The 15736-nt window shown below is 41.1% G+C and overlaps 1 protein-coding gene across 5 annotated transcripts in view; it reads right to left on the bottom strand.

Annotated features, from left to right (window-relative positions):
• Positions 1 to 15736, bottom strand: part of myo3b (myosin IIIB) — a 577679-nt gene that overhangs the window by 516977 nt on the left and 44966 nt on the right. For all 5 annotated transcript variants that reach the window (XM_043693701.1, XM_043693698.1, XM_043693699.1 and 2 more), the window contains exons 2-3: positions 8210 to 8390; positions 5192 to 5326 (exon numbers count right to left, since the gene is read on the bottom strand). In XM_043693701.1, the coding sequence (XP_043549636.1) occupies positions 5192 to 5326; positions 8210 to 8356 (282 nt within the window). In that variant the 5' untranslated portion in view covers positions 8357 to 8390. The remainder of the gene's footprint in view (positions 1 to 5191; positions 5327 to 8209; positions 8391 to 15736) is intronic.

Here is a 15736-nt window from a genome sequence, read left to right as displayed (position 1 = left end):
AGCAGAGTGAGCGTAGCTTCATGAAGGGGAAATCATGTCTCAAAATTATGAGAATTCTTTGAAAAGGTGACAATCAAGATACATAAATAGGAAGTAATATATTTGAATTTTCGGAAGATGTTTGATAAAATACCACAACTTAGGCTACATAAGAAGAACCCACAGTGTTGGACATACTCTATTAGCGTGGTTAGAGGAGTTGGCTAATTAACAGAGGCAAAGGATGGGATAAAGGAGGTATTTTCAAGATAACAACCTGAATCAATAAAGAGTCACAGGGATCTCTGTCGGTGGCACAATTATTTCTATATTCTCATGACATGAATGCGGAAAGTGAATATACTAAAAGCCACACTTACGGATGACAAAAATATATGAGAAGGCACAAGCAATCTGCACAGGGACAGACAGATCGAGTGAGCAAAAACTTAGCAGATGGAACACAAAAGCAGGAAAATGTGAAGTTTGCACTTGGACAGGAACAGAAGAGCTTAATAGTATTTAAATGGGGAAAGACTGCAGAAAGCTGTAGCACAAAGAATTGGGGTCCTCATGCATGCACCACAAAAAGCTGGCATTCAAGTTCAGCAGGTAATAAATAAGGTAAATAGAAGATTGACCTTTATTTCATAGGAAATGGAGTACAAAAGTAGGGATATCTTGCTCAAACTTTACAATGCACTGGCCAGATCACAGCTTGAATGCTGTGAACAGTTTTGATCCTCTTAGCTAGGGGTAATATACTGCCACTGGAGGCAGTCCAGAGAAGGTTCACTCACTTGATTCTGGGTATGGAGGCTTTCCTATATTAGGAGAGGTTCAATAGGCTGGACCTGTATTTATTAGAGTTTAGAAGAATAGAGGTGATTTCTTTTTTTAAAAGTATAGGTTCTTATGGGAGTTGACAGGGTAGATGTGGAAATGTTGTTTCCCTTTTTGGAACAATCTCAGACTAGGGGGCATAAGGAAGGAAGAATTTCTTCTCTCAGATGGCAGTGAATCTGTGCAATTCTTTACTACTGAGGGCTGTTGAGGGTGAGTTATTAAATATATTCAAGGCAAAGATAAAGTGATTTATAATCAGTAAGAGAAGCAGGGATCATGAGGAAAAGGCAGGAAAATGGAGTTGAGGATTATTAGATCAGCCATGATCTCGGAGAATGGCAGAACAGACTCAATGGGTGAAATGGCTTAGTTCCACTCCTATGCCATATGGGTCTATAGGTAACACACAGTTAATAAGAGTTCTGTGGTTGATGTGATGTATTTTTATTTCCAAAGATATAATGGAATACCATCAGCTACAAGCTTTCCTCCATTCCATTCATCATCCTGACTTGGAAATGTATTCACTGTTCCTTCAGTGTCACTGAGTTGAATTCTTGGAACTCCCTCCCTAACTGCATTGTGGGTCTACCTACACTAAATGGACTGCACTGGCTCAAGGAGGCAGCTCTGTACCACCATCTCAAGAGCAATTAGGGATAAGCAATTAATCTTGGCTCAGCCAGCACTCACATCCTACAAATTAATTTTTTGAACAATCTTTTCCACAGTGAGGAGCTAACATCTTGAATGCTTCAACTGCCAATGTGGTAGATTCAAACAATGTCTTCAAAATAGAATTGTGAAAATAAACTTAGAATTATGAAGAAGAGGTAGATTAGAGGGATGCTCTTCCAAACAGCTGGCACCAATTACAACAAGCCAATTGGCCTCCTGTACTGGAACTACTCTATGATTCATCCAACTGGTGCATCTAGTGTTTTTTCAAGCATGTTCATCCATTTCAGGCTAGGGTAATAGTCTTTTCTCACCATTCTGATGGGGGCAAAGATACCTTTGTATATCTCTTGGGTTGTGTATAAAATTTTCATTAATGCTAATTAGTATTTCTTAGTTACATGCAGAAATTGACATATTCTTGAGATACACAATACATTATCTTATGTAAGGTATATCAAAGGAGATAATTTACAATAAATGAGATCAAACAAATAAAACACATAGTAAATACCACAGAGGGATAAACCATCAGTTTCTAAGATCTAAAGCCCAGAGTTAGAAGAGAAAACAATTATCATCAAGTTAAATTATAAGTACTCAAGGACAATGAGGAACTAGAGGAGACAGTAAAATTTCAAGACCACAATTAATCCCGAAAATCTAATGAAATATAAAGACAGCTATTTGAATTGCTGTTTACTTGCACTGGAAATGGAGTTATACCTCAAATGCAGTCTGGATTTTGAAAAAAGGGGAATCTTTGAAAGTATCAAAATTACATGGACAAAGATGAAAGATGCATGGACATGCAATTTTTTTTTCCTGTTTGAAAATTAGTTATTGTGTTAAGAGGGGTAAAGAGATTTTCTAACACCGACAGAATGCATCAATAGCAACACAGTCAAGAACCCCTCTATTCAGAGATAGGAACAAAGAGTGGTATGAGGAATTCAGTTGCAGTTCAGTCATAACTGTTCTAAAGAGCAGATTAAGCTTCTAAAGCTATTTGGCATACTCATGTTTCCATGTGGAATTATGGTCTTAGTTATGTTATTATACCTTGAGTAAATCTATACAGTTATCAGTCATCTTTAATTCACTGGGGTAGCAGGCAATAAACTGAGCCCCGCTATTCCCAGAGTTATACCAAATGTTAAAAGCTTTTCTTTTAAAGTGCGTAGCCCAATTACTGTTGTCAGTAATTAGTAACTCGACCATAGCTACAGGAAAATAGTGATAAATCAATGGCTTAATGCACTGCTAACTAAAATTCTAATTCCATTATAAACTCCCCCTTAATATATACAGGACAAAAAAGGAAATGTAGGTTATTGCTCGAGGCGAAAAAGAGCTGGAAAGTCAATTCAGTGGTCTTTGCTTCCCAGTTTCGATTTGAGATGATCTTTCCTCAACTAGCCAGACACCTGTTATTCAGATGCCATCATCTGGATGCTTCCACTGGTCTGTATGAACTACAGAGTGGCCAACTCACTTGGAAAGTGTCTCTGATTTATCAAGTCAAAAGTCAAGGCTTGCAGGAAAGGTAACTAATTTCAGTTTTTGACTACAGAGAACAGGCAGCTTCTTGGCTGAAAGATGATATGCCCACTTTCTTCCTGTCTTCTCCCCATGTCTCTGTAAATTGTTGCCAGCTCTAAGCTGCTCAGCCACCCAAGAACCAATCACATAGTTGTTAGCAAGCATTGATAACTGTCACTAATCCACAAACTGATCAACTTCTCATTGGCAACAAGAACTGTATCAGTACATAGCCTCAAATCAAGATCATCTGCAATTTGAACTTCAATTGCTGTTGGATCAATCAATTGTTTACAATATGTCCCATGGCTATCAGGTTATTTCCTTTCAAAAAACTGCAGCCGCTCTTTCAAACACTAGGTTTTAGAAAGTTCTCACATACTTTAGTCTCCAGTTTTAAAAACACAAAATGAAAAATCCTTACAATAAAAAAACTATGGATTGTTCATCCACATACTTTTGCTAGAGTGAAATGCAATGTCTTTGCCATTTTCAATAACTACCAGTCCTTCTCCTAATAATGCACACTATAACTTGATGCCAATATTAATGGAGAAATGGATGTAGGCTTGTTCGCTGAGCTGCAAGGTTCATTTTCAGATGTTTCAACAGACAATAGACAATAGAGAATAGGTGCAGGAGTAGGCCATTCTGCCCTTCGAGCCAGCACCACCATTCATTATGATCATGGCCGATCATCCTCTGTCAGTATCCTGTTCCTGCCTTATCTCCATAACCCTTGATTCCACTGTCCTTGAGAGCTCTATCCAAGTCTTTCTTAAACTAATCCAGAGACTCGGCCTCCACTGCCTTCTGGGGCAGAGCATTCCACACACCCACCACTCTCTGTGTGAAGAGGTTTCTCCTCATCTCTATGGCCTACCTCTTATTTTTAAGCTCCTAAATGGCCTACCTCTTATTTTTAAGCTGTGTCCTCTGGTTCGGGACTCACACATCTGCGGATGGGTTTCATCACCATACTGGGTAACATCATCAGTGAGCCTCCAGATGAAGCAAGGTGGCATGACCCACTTTCTATTTATGTGTTTAGGTTTCCTTGGGTTGGTGATGTCACTTCCTGGTTTTTTTCAGGGGGTGGTAAATGGGATTCAAGTTAATGTGTTATTGATAGAGTTCTGTTGGAATGCCATGCTTCCAGGAATTCCCATGCGTGTCTCTGTTTGGCTTGTCCTAGGATGGATTTGTTGTCCCAGTCGAAGTGGTGTCCTTCCTCATCCGTCTGTAAGGATACTCGTGAGAGAGGGTCATGTCTTTTTGTGGCTAGTTGATGTTCATGTATCCTGAGGCTAGTTTTCTGCCTGTTTGTCCGATGTAGTGTTTGTTACAGTTCTTGCAAAGTATTTTGTAAATGACATTAGTTTTGCTTGTTGTCTGTATAGGGTTTTTCAAGTTCATTAGCTGCTGTTTTAGTGTGTTGGTGGGTTTGTGGGCTACCATGATGCCAAGAGAACTGAGTACTCTGGCAGTCATTTCCAAGATGTCTTTGATGTAGGGGAGAGTGGCGAGGGATTCTGGATGTGTTTTGTCTGCTTGTTTGGGTTTGTTGCTGAGAAATCGGTGGACTGTGTTCATTAGGTCCTCATTCTTTTTTAATATACTGTATAGGTGATTTTCCTTTGCTCTGCGTAGTTCCTCTCACTAGTATCCTTATATACAGATGAGAAAGGACACCACTTTGACTGGGACAACACATTCCAACCGGAACTCTATCAACAAACACGTTGACTTGGATCCCATTTACCACCCTCTGAGAAAAATAACAGGAAATGAAATCACCAACCAAGAAAACCTAAACACATAAATAGAAAGTGGGCCATGCCACCTTGCTTCATCCAGAGGCTCACTGATGATGTTACCTAGTATGGTGACGAAACATCTGAAAACGAACCTTCCAGCTCAGCGAACAAACCTACATCCAGAACCTCAACCTGAGCTACAAAGCTTCCCAAAACTTGTTAATGGAGAAATGTTTAACAATTGTAATATTTTTAAAAGATTATATTTAATCTGGTCAATATTGCCAAAGATACTTTTTAACTTCATATTATTACAAGTTTCTTCGGTTTGTGTTTTTTTAATCTAAATAGTCTTTTATGAAAGCAATCCTGAGTCAATGGTTCCTTACCTCAAGAACCAACCACAGGTGACCACCAGATTTTAAGTCTGATTTGTAGAACATTCCATAAAATTTAACAACATTTGGATGATTTGGTAGTGACTGCAGGATCGTATATTCTGCTTCAATTTCTTCATCAACAACCTGAATTAATGGTAAAAACAAATGGATACACAAATTAGGACAACACATAACATGGATGAGATTTTTGTATAACTGTCATATTGCAAGACCATCTTTGGAATTATAATAAATATGTTCACATAATTTATTCAGTTCTGATACCAATCACTATTTTAAAGATTAAAAAGGAGAGGTTACATTTATTTTCCCCTTTTTACAGAAAAAAGGGGACGTGCTTGTTGAATTGAATGTTATCAAATTGAGGATTGTATAGAAACTAGTCATGCTCACTATGCATGCCTTTTGTGCACGATCTATTTTTGATTCACATGAATGCAGGAAACCCCCAGATGTAACAATGGATGTTTTCTTATAACATCAAATTCAGTTGCTTTGATATTGCATTCAGCAGAAGCATATTATTTGAGCAATTCTTTCCACAGACTCTGAATTAAATTATTGTGTTGCAGCTACTCACTGACAACTATAACAATAGTCAGACAACAGGTTTCCATATAAATGCTGTAGTTGTATTTTTGAGTGGAATCTACAGAGCAATATCAAGCATGTCAGGGTCTAACTGATGTTCTGTGTCACCCCATGTGTATGGCTGTAAGACTAAGGGAATAAATTTGACTAAGGGAATAAATTCATAATTATCAATGTTCTACTCCCCTTCCAGATTTGGTGATATGGAGTCTCCTAAGTTCTTTGGGCACCTCCTTGTTCTCATCTTTGTGGAGCCCTAAGCAACATCTGAAAGCACTGTTGATTTCATATTCCACACTTCTTGAGACAATGCTTAAAACATATCTTTGACAAAACTTTAGTCATCTGTCCAAATGTCTTTTTATATGGCTTAATTGATATTTTATGTTATAGCGATACTGTGAAGCACCTTGGGACATTCTAGATGTTAAAGGCACTGTGCAAATTGGTGTTGTTGTTGAGATAATAACAGGACCAAAGGCTTCAATTCTACTGACTTTTTGTCTATTCAAAATTTCTACTTAGTTTGGCAAATACCTGGGTCATACTACTACAAGTATAAGTATGCACAGAAGTACAAGTGTAGCAATACCATTAACTGAAGTGCATACATCAGAACAAAAAAAATTGGTAAAATAAACTTCAGTTAAAACATACAACAATTAAGATGTATATAAGATAGTTAACTATTATAACTATTGTAAATAATGAAACATCCTGCTTCACACGAGTATTATAAAACAAAATATGACACAACCATACAAAAAAACATTTTAGACCTGATGGCCTAAAGCTTTGTAGAAGAGGTTGGATTTAACAAATGTCTTAAAGGAGGAAAGTGAGGTGAAGAGACTGAAAAGGTATATTTCGGGTAATCCAGAGTTTGGAGTTGAAGCAACTGAAAGCATGGCCACTACAGCTGGAGGAATTATGATTGGGAAAACATAAGAATCCAGAATTAGAGCAGCACAGATATCGCAGCGGGTCTTGGGGTTGGAGAGATATTGTTCGGAGGCAGGGGTCAAGAGTTTCCCCCAACCCCCCCCCCTCTGAGGACTGTTTTGCAGGCTAAGTTTTGATTTTGGGGCACAATGATTTTGTTTTTAGGGACTCATTTTTCATTCTCACTACCTAATTTATTGCACACAAATACAGAAATTGTTGGAGACATTCAGCTCCAGTTCTGAAGCAGGGTCACAGGACCTGAAACATTAACTGTGTTTTCTCTCCACAGATACTGCCAGACTTGCTGAGTTTCTCCAGCATTTTCAGTTTGTGTTTCATATTTCTAGCATCCATGTTCATTATTCTAATTTCTTGGGTAACACAGTCATGGAGTATAATACCTTTAAAATTTGGGTTGATTTATAGGGTGCATGGATCCATAGATGCAGAAATAAAATAATTCATCACATCTTCAAAAATTATCAAGCCTCAGTTGTACTTAAAGGCACAACACACAAGGAAAAAAATAAATTCACAGAATTTAAACTGGCACAAGAAAATAGGCTTAAGTTAGCAACAAACATTCTTCAAAATAGTTGACATACTCCAATACTCAAAAAATAACTTAAATACATCTTCCACAGACTGGTAAGATCATAACTGGTGTGTCTATTGCATATGTGCAAAGCTGGAAAATTTTAATCGGGCAGTTATTACCTATTTTACTCAATATCATATTTCAACCTCAAACTTAATATTAACAATTGTCAGCTTTTGTTACAAAAGCAGCTGCTTCATCACAAACCCCCGACCTCCCAATGCAGCTTTAAGCTCGAGATTTGATACTCACTTTCATGAAACTCATTACTTCAGTGATTTCAGGTTTTTCTGGCTCCCAGGTAGTCAAGTATTCCTTTGCTGACAGGCTTGAAACCCCGTCTCCTGTGCAGCCTCCCTTTCAAACCCTCCCCCCATTGCTACTTCCCTGTTACCCACTTGCAGCTCCCGCTGAACCCATCCCCTCATACAGCATGCCTTCCCCAACACCCCTTTTGAAACCTCCGTCTTTTCACCCCCACCCCTTTTGCAACTGACTTCTCCTCCAGCAGACGCCCTCCCACCCTCTCAGCCCTGGCTTCAGCAAAAGGAACCCCCAATGACCAACTCAAAACATCGCCGCTTCAAACAGCTCACTGCTCCTCCAAATCAGTGAACACATCAGGAGTGAAAGTGAGAGAGAACCAGGTTGAGATCGAAAACGTAGCTCCTCACAGATTCTAGCATTCCCTTCCTCTGATTGGTCACCCCCATGATTGAATTTTCCAGGTGAGGTTAACCCTGTCAAAAGGATGCAGACAGGTTGGAAAGGAAATTTGAAGAGTGCACATTGTTTATTAGATACAATGCAAATGCAGAATCTCATAATATTAGAAAGTCATGAACAAGATTTAAAAATTTCTAAGTACTAACACTGATGGGATCCAGCACTTTGACAGCAGCTTGGCTACCATCTTTCTTATTCAAAACTCTGTAGACGTTTCCATAGGTTCCTTTTCCGATTGTCTGTATTATTTCCCAGATATCCGTAGGATCTGGCAATGTCTCAAGTCCAATCATGTTAGTATTTTGGAAGGAGCCATAAAACAATTTTCTGGAAGGACAAATATAAAGGGTTAATATCTCAAATCAGACTTAAAGCTGTTATCAATTCATGTTGGTTTTTCTCTAGACATGACTGAGAAACAGTTTACCTTTAGAAACAAAATAAACTTACTAATATGATTAAATGCAGAAGAATGTGTACGTTTCTCATTTCACCAGTTAGAGTCAGCAAAGAACATGTCTCCACAATGCATGCTGTCTCACAGCCATTAACACTCCTCGGAGTGCTAAATGGCTGGCAGCAAGATTTCAAAACCTCACCAAGGATTGACTGACGGCTCCATAGTCCCAGCAGTACCACAGAGTGATGGCCACTGCTGGAACTAAACGCTCTTAGTCCTCAGATTTTAAAGACCTACAACCAAGGAGGAGGTAAATATAAGGGCCTTGCAGTACGGATAGAAGGGGTGGCCTTGGAGCAAGAGATGGTTAGGGGTTCTTGGTGTAAAGGCTGGGATATCTTAGGAGGTGGTGATAGTGGACAGGGAGGCAGAAAATGTCACCAAATCTAGAAAATGTAGGTATTGAGGCAAATGTAGGATGATCTGCTGGGCTGATATACCAACTTGGCCCATCCACATGCCACCAGCCTCAAAACTTGAAGGCAACATATTCATTAATTTGAATTGCCCCAGGCTTCACCCACCCCATTATGATTGAAAAAGTGTTAAGCGTGGACGGTGGGAAAACTTCCCAGGGAATTTTACAGGTCCTAACGTGCCTGCAAATCAAATAGTAGGGGCCCTTAAAATTTTAATCCAAGTTTAAAAGATAGTATTGTATTCTACAATTCACTATTAAAATTAAAAGTTCCCAAATTCAAATTTCTGAAAGTTATCGTGAATATTGCAAATTCAAAAGCAACATACAGTGGATGTGTGAAATCTGAATTAAAAGACTATCAAAATTATAAAGTATTCAAAAAGATAGATATAGAGAAACTATTTCCTGCAGTGGTGTAATCAAAAGACCACAGGATATAGAATAGCAGTAGATCAAATGAACGTGCTCTATCAAATATGATCATGCCCAATCAGCTTCAACCCCATTTTCTTGCCCACTCCTCTGTGACTCACTGAGCAACCAAAAATATCTCTGGCTTAAATATATTCAACAATAGAGCATTCATAGCTGTCTGACATAAAAAATCCAATCCAAAGCCAATATCATTGCAATTCAATCAGAGTTCCAGTATGCAGATGATGTGTGCACTCAGTCAAATGGAGTCCATTGTCGACTCCTTCAACGGCATTTAAGAAAAACACCTAAAAAACAAAGATCCTCTTCCAGGCAGCATCCTCAATAATTTAATCATTATAAAGGGACCAGACATTCCAAACACAGAGTGTTGAGACTAATGTCCCACTCAAAATAAAATGGTCTTTAAAAAGAGCTGGTTCCAGCAACAAGCAATATTGAATAAACAGGAAGACATTGTTAACATCTTCGAATGGAGTGTCATTCACAGTCCCTTGATGATAGTTTTTGCTGATTTGTAGAATAACTAGAAAGGTTGTCTCAGAGAGAGAACAATTACAAACACAAATGCTCATCTAGGACATAACAGGAATCTTCCCTGGAAATCGTTATACTGCAGTCAGACTGATCTGCCAGATATTTCCTGAGGCAATTTGAAAAGAGCCAAATTGCATAAAACCTTAAGAAATTGACAACTTTCACAGTCCCAGATGTTCCAATCCAAAAAGCTGCAAATTATTGCCAAAACCTGCAAACAGGAAGGGAAATCTGACAGCCATTATTTCATAACGTAAGCTTTCTTTGCAGACAGCATTAAAAATACAATAAGTTTGATCAAATCTTATTCTTCTGGTCATATCACTATTAACCTTCATCCTAAAATTTTTTCTGATTTACAATTTGCAAATGATCTTAGTGTATCCCACATGCTTAACCCTTTCTCTTTTCACAATCAACATTGTTCCTTGCTCCTTTCAGATACCAAAGATCTGCAAAGTGGTCAGACACTGATGGAAAAGTATTAGAAAACAGAAAGACAGTGATGAAGAAACACCATTATCTAGCTCTCACATTGGTAGCCACTAGTTCAGACACTGAAATGTCTATTTTAGGCTAATTTGGGGACAGGATTTGCCTTTGGTGAATTACCAGATCAACAAACTCAAACAGGACAGGCAGCATGGAATATTGGCAGGCATTCTAGAAGACAGTCAATATAAACAAGGAGTCCAGCACCAACACGTAGACATAGTTTGGAGCCAATTCTGCCCAGTGTAAAAAAAACGTCATGCCAATGCCCAACACTTACATGACATAGCTAATAGCTAACGGCTAATGAGTTGGCTTACATTGAGCACAAACTCAAGACATCAAACGTCCAAGTGCGACAGTGGAAGCTCTAAGTGAAGTAAGGCTCAGTATGCTGCCAATGTAACTGCTCATGCCAGTATTCAAGGAGACTTTCAGAGGTGTCATAGCAATATTTGACCTCTAACACATTTCTAGGATCACTGAGGCACTGCCCCAGAAGTAGCAGCACTCCCCCACTGCCCTCATTGTTGCTTGACAGTTGATCAACTTAAGATTGTTATTGCCCAAGGATGTACAGTCCAAAACTGGGATATCCAGAATCACAGCATCTCCTACAAGACTCATCAATACTGCCCCTCCACCCCCACCACCACCCCCCCCACCAGTGTAATTCAACACTTCTGATGAAGAGTCACTAGACTCAAAACATTAATTCCATCTTCTTGTTACAGGTGCTGCCAGAGCTGCTCCGTTGCATCAGTAGTTTCAGTTTTTGTATCAGCATTTTCTAAATAGCTGGCTAAATTAACATTCAAAGCCTTAAATGTTGTAATCTCTGGTTTACACCCTGTACCAAAATGCAATGCAATTGAATGCAGAAATAGAAGGATAAAATGTAACGGGAAAGATTGTGCAGGAGGGATAGATAAACATTGCTGGGACATTGGGACTGGCTCTGGGTGTATTGGTACCTGGGTTGCACCTGACTAGAGCTGGACCAGAGTTCCTTGCAGGGTATTTTGCTTGCACAGTTGGCAAGACTTTAACTTGGCAAGAGTGTGGAAACCAAGAGAGAATATTAGAGAATATCACCAGGATTCACAGAATGCTTAGAGAGACAGCTAGGGCTAGCACAGTGAATAGCAAGTTAATAGGTGAAGTTGGAGTAAAGGAGAAAGTAATGAAATCTAAATCAAAGTTGTACTACATGTATGTGAATGCAGAGAGTATAGCAAATAAGATCGGGAGTTGTAGGCAGATTGCCATGTGAGCTGTTGTGATGATAACAGAGACCTGGTTCATAGATGATAAACACTGGATGTTAAATATTCCTGGCTACAAGGTGTTCAGAAAAGAAGGGAAAGGTGGAAGGTAACAGAGTGCTGGAGAAAAAGGATGTCTCAGAGGGTTTGGAAAGAGCAAAGGTAAAAAGGTTTAACTATTGCAACAAGTGGAAAGGATACACAGGAACAAATCTATAGCAAAATTATAAAAATGCCAACTTTATAGAGCTGCTAGAATTTCAATTACCCAAATATAGACTGGGATACTGGTAATGTAAGGGGTAGCAAGGTTCCTAGTAGCAAATTACTGCTGATGCCGGAATCTGTACTGAAAACAACCAATGCTGGAGATTACAGCAGGTCAGACAGCATCCATGGAGAGACAGCAATCTAATGTTTCGAGTCTAGGTGACTCTTCATCAGAGCTGAAGTGAAATGTGGAGGGAACAACATTTATGCTATAGTTTGGGGTGGGGGTGGGGTATGAGGTTAGTGGGTGTAGGGTACTGGTGGAGAAAAGATGTAGATAGTTCAGATTAAGTGATTGGAATGTAAGAATGTCAGAACAATGGGGTGTCTCCTGCCAGAGTTGAAAAGACAAACAGTCCTCCTGGGGGGGGGGGGAAACGGACGATAGTTGTGCAAAACAGGGCATGATAACAAGATGTAACAAGCTAAAAGGGAAGAAATTGTTCACAATTTAAAGGTGTTAAACTCAATATTAAGTCTAGAAGGCTGTAAAGTGCCTTGTCTGAAGATGAGATGTTGTTCCTCCAGCTTGCACTGTGATTCACTGGAACATTGCAGCATGCTGAGGACAGATAAGTGGGCATGCGAGCAGGATGCTGTGTTAAAATTACCAGCTATGGGAAGGTCGTGGTCATGCTTGTGCACAGACCGCAGGTGCATTTAGTTTTTCCAATGTAGAGCAGGTCACATGTGTGCAACAAATACAAAACACAAGATTGGAGAATATACAGGTGAAATACTGATTCACCTGGAAGGATTGTTTAGGTCCTTGGATGATGAGCAGGGAGGAGGTGAAGGTGCAGGTGTTGCACCTTCGGTAGTTACATGGGAAGGTGCCATGGAGAAGGGGGTGTGTTGGTGGTTGTGGAATGCACGAGGGTGTCCCAGATAGAACAATCCCTGCAAAATGCAGAAGAGGGAGTAAGGGAAAGATGCATTGGGTGGTGGCGTTTTGCTGGAGTTGTCTGAAGTGGCAGAGAATGATCCTTTTAATGCAAGGGCAGGCGGGCTGAAACGTGATGACATTGGGGACCCAATCATGCTGTTGTGAGTGATGGGAAGGTGCAAGGGCAGAAGCACAGATGATAGGTTGAAAGTGGTTGAGGGCCCTGTCAACCATAGTGGGTGGGAAGCCACGGTTATGGAAGAAGCAAGCATATCAGCAGCACTGTTTTGGAAGGTGGCACCATCTGAACTGATGTGATGTAGGCGAAGGAACTGGGAGAATGGGATGGAATCCTTGCAGGGCATTGGGTGTGACAAGGTGTAGTGAAGGTAGCTATGGCAGTCAGTGGCTTTGTAGTGAATGGCAGTTGCAGGGTCCCAAGGCGGAAGATGAGGTGTTCTTCCGCCAGGCGTCAGGTTTAGCAGTGGAGGAGGCCCAGGACCTGCATGTCCTTGCTGGAGTGGGAGGGGGAGCTGAAGTGTGCAGCCACAGGGCGGTGGGGTTGGTTGGTGCGGGTGTCCCAGAGGTATTCTCTGAAATGATCCGCAAGTTGGCATCCTGTCTCCCCGATGTCGGGTGCAACGAATACAGTAGATGACATTTGTGGAAATGCAGGTAAATTTCTGTTCAATGTAAAAGGATCATTTGAGGCATTAGATGCAGGTGAGGGAGCACGTTTTGCAATTATTGCGGTGGCAGGGGAAGGTGCCCGGAGTGGGGTGCATGCTGGTGGGGGGAGCGTGGATCTGACAAGGGAGTCAAGGAGGGAATGGTCTCTCTGAAACGCTGATGGGGTGGGGAGGGAAATATATCCCTAATGATTGGTCTGTTTGTAGGTGGCAGAAGTGGCGGAGGATGATGCGATGTATCTGGAGATTGGTGGGGTGGAAGATGAGGGCTGGTGGGGGTGGAGGTTCCGTCCTTACTGCATTGAGAGGTGTGGAGTTCAAGGATGGTGGTGCAGGAAATGGAGGAGATGCACTGGAGGGGCTGACTAACCACAGACAAGCCCAGCGACTCCCGCAGCTTCCTGGACTACACCTCCTCCCAACCTGCCTCCTGTAAAAACGCCATCCCTTATTCCCAATTCCTCCGCCTCTACCACATCTGTTCCCAGGATGACCAATTCCACCACAGAAAATCCCAGATGGCCTCCTTCTTCGAAGACGCAATTTCTCCTTCCACGTGATCGACGATGCCCTCCAGCACATCTCCTCCATTTCCTGCACCTCTGCCCTTGAACTCCAATCCTCCAAATGCAACAAGGACAGAACTCCCCTGGTCCTCACCTTCTACCCCACAAACCTCCATATACATTGTATCATCCTCCGCTACTTCCGCCACCTACAAACAGACCCTACAGCTTTGATATATTTCTCTACCCACCCTTATCAGCATTTCAGACAGACCACTCTGGCCGTGACTCCCTCATCAGATCCATGCCCCACACAAACCTAACTCTAAAATGGTACAACTACCGTTGATGTAGAATTACAGTGCATACCTCACAAAGACCCTAAAGTTCACTCCTTTGGAATCATTCTGTGCATGCATACTAACACCCTCACCAAATTCCCAACTGGCAACTTTATGTCTGTGACATGGATACCTGTTTGGAGGCACAATGTCATACCTGACAAGGAAAAAGCAGACAATACGAAGTCAAATTTGAAGCCAAGATGTGAAAATCAAACTGCAGAAGAGGTGGGTAGTTGGGTAATTGTCCACCTTTTTCCTCAACTGAGGATTCCCCACCATCATGGTTGACAGGGTCTTTAGCAAGTGTCCAACCAGACTCCTGCCCTCACCCCTTCTGTTCCCTCCCGCAACTGATAATGTCACTTTTCATCCCGCCAACATCTGCATTCAAAGGATCATAAATTGCCATTTCTGCCACTTTCAGCAGGATGCCACCAGACACATATTCCCCTCCTCATCCTTATCAGCATTTTGCAGGGATCATTCCATCTGAGGGACCCTGGTCCAATCCTCCTCCACTCCCAATAGTTCCCCATGCAATCAGAGAAGGTGCAACTCTTGCCCCTTTACTCATCCTTCCTCACTATTCAGTATAGAAGCAAAGAGGTCCTTCTGCAGCTGTTCAGGGCCCTGGTGAGACCGCACCTGGAATATTGTGCGCAGTTTTGGTCTCCAAATTTGAGGAAAGACATTCTGGCTATTGAGGGAGTGCAGAGTAGGTTCACGAGGTCAATTCCCAGAATGGCGGGACTATCTTTTGCTGAAAGATTGGAGTGACTGGGCTTGTATACGCTTGAGTTTAGAAGGCTGAGAGGGGATCTGATTGAGACATATAAGATTATTAAAGGATTGGACACTCTGGAAGCAGGAAGCATGTTTTCGCTGATGGGTGAGTCCAGAGAACACAGTTTAAAGATAAGGGGTAGGCCACTTAGAACAGAGTTGAGGAGAAACTTCTTATAAGACCATAAGACCATAAGACATAGGAGTGGAAGTAAGGCCATTCGGCCCATCGAGTCCACTCCGCCATTCAATCATGGCTGATGCGCATTTCAGCTCCACTTACCAGCGTTCTCCCCGTGGCTCTTAATTCCTCTAGACAACAAGAATCTATCAATCTCGGCCTTCAACTGGACTTCATTGAGTTGTAGAAATGAGTTGAGTTGCTATAAATGTGTTTTGCTTATTGCTGATGTCTTTTCGAAGTGGATTGAAGCCTACCCTCCTCCTAACGCTACTGCTGAGACTGTGGTGAAGATTTTGTTTAAGGAAATAATTCCCTGCTTCAGTATACCTGCGTGCATTAGCTCGGACAATGGACCACACTTTGTAGGTAATATTAACGGAGAACTCTGTTCCCAGCTTTGT

This window comes from Chiloscyllium plagiosum, chromosome 7 (assembly GCF_004010195.1).
Source record: "Chiloscyllium plagiosum isolate BGI_BamShark_2017 chromosome 7, ASM401019v2, whole genome shotgun sequence".
NCBI classification, from domain to species: Eukaryota; Metazoa; Chordata; class Chondrichthyes; order Orectolobiformes; family Hemiscylliidae; genus Chiloscyllium; species Chiloscyllium plagiosum.
The sequence above is the reverse complement of the archived record's forward strand: the minus strand, read 5'-3'. Positions and strand labels throughout refer to the sequence as shown.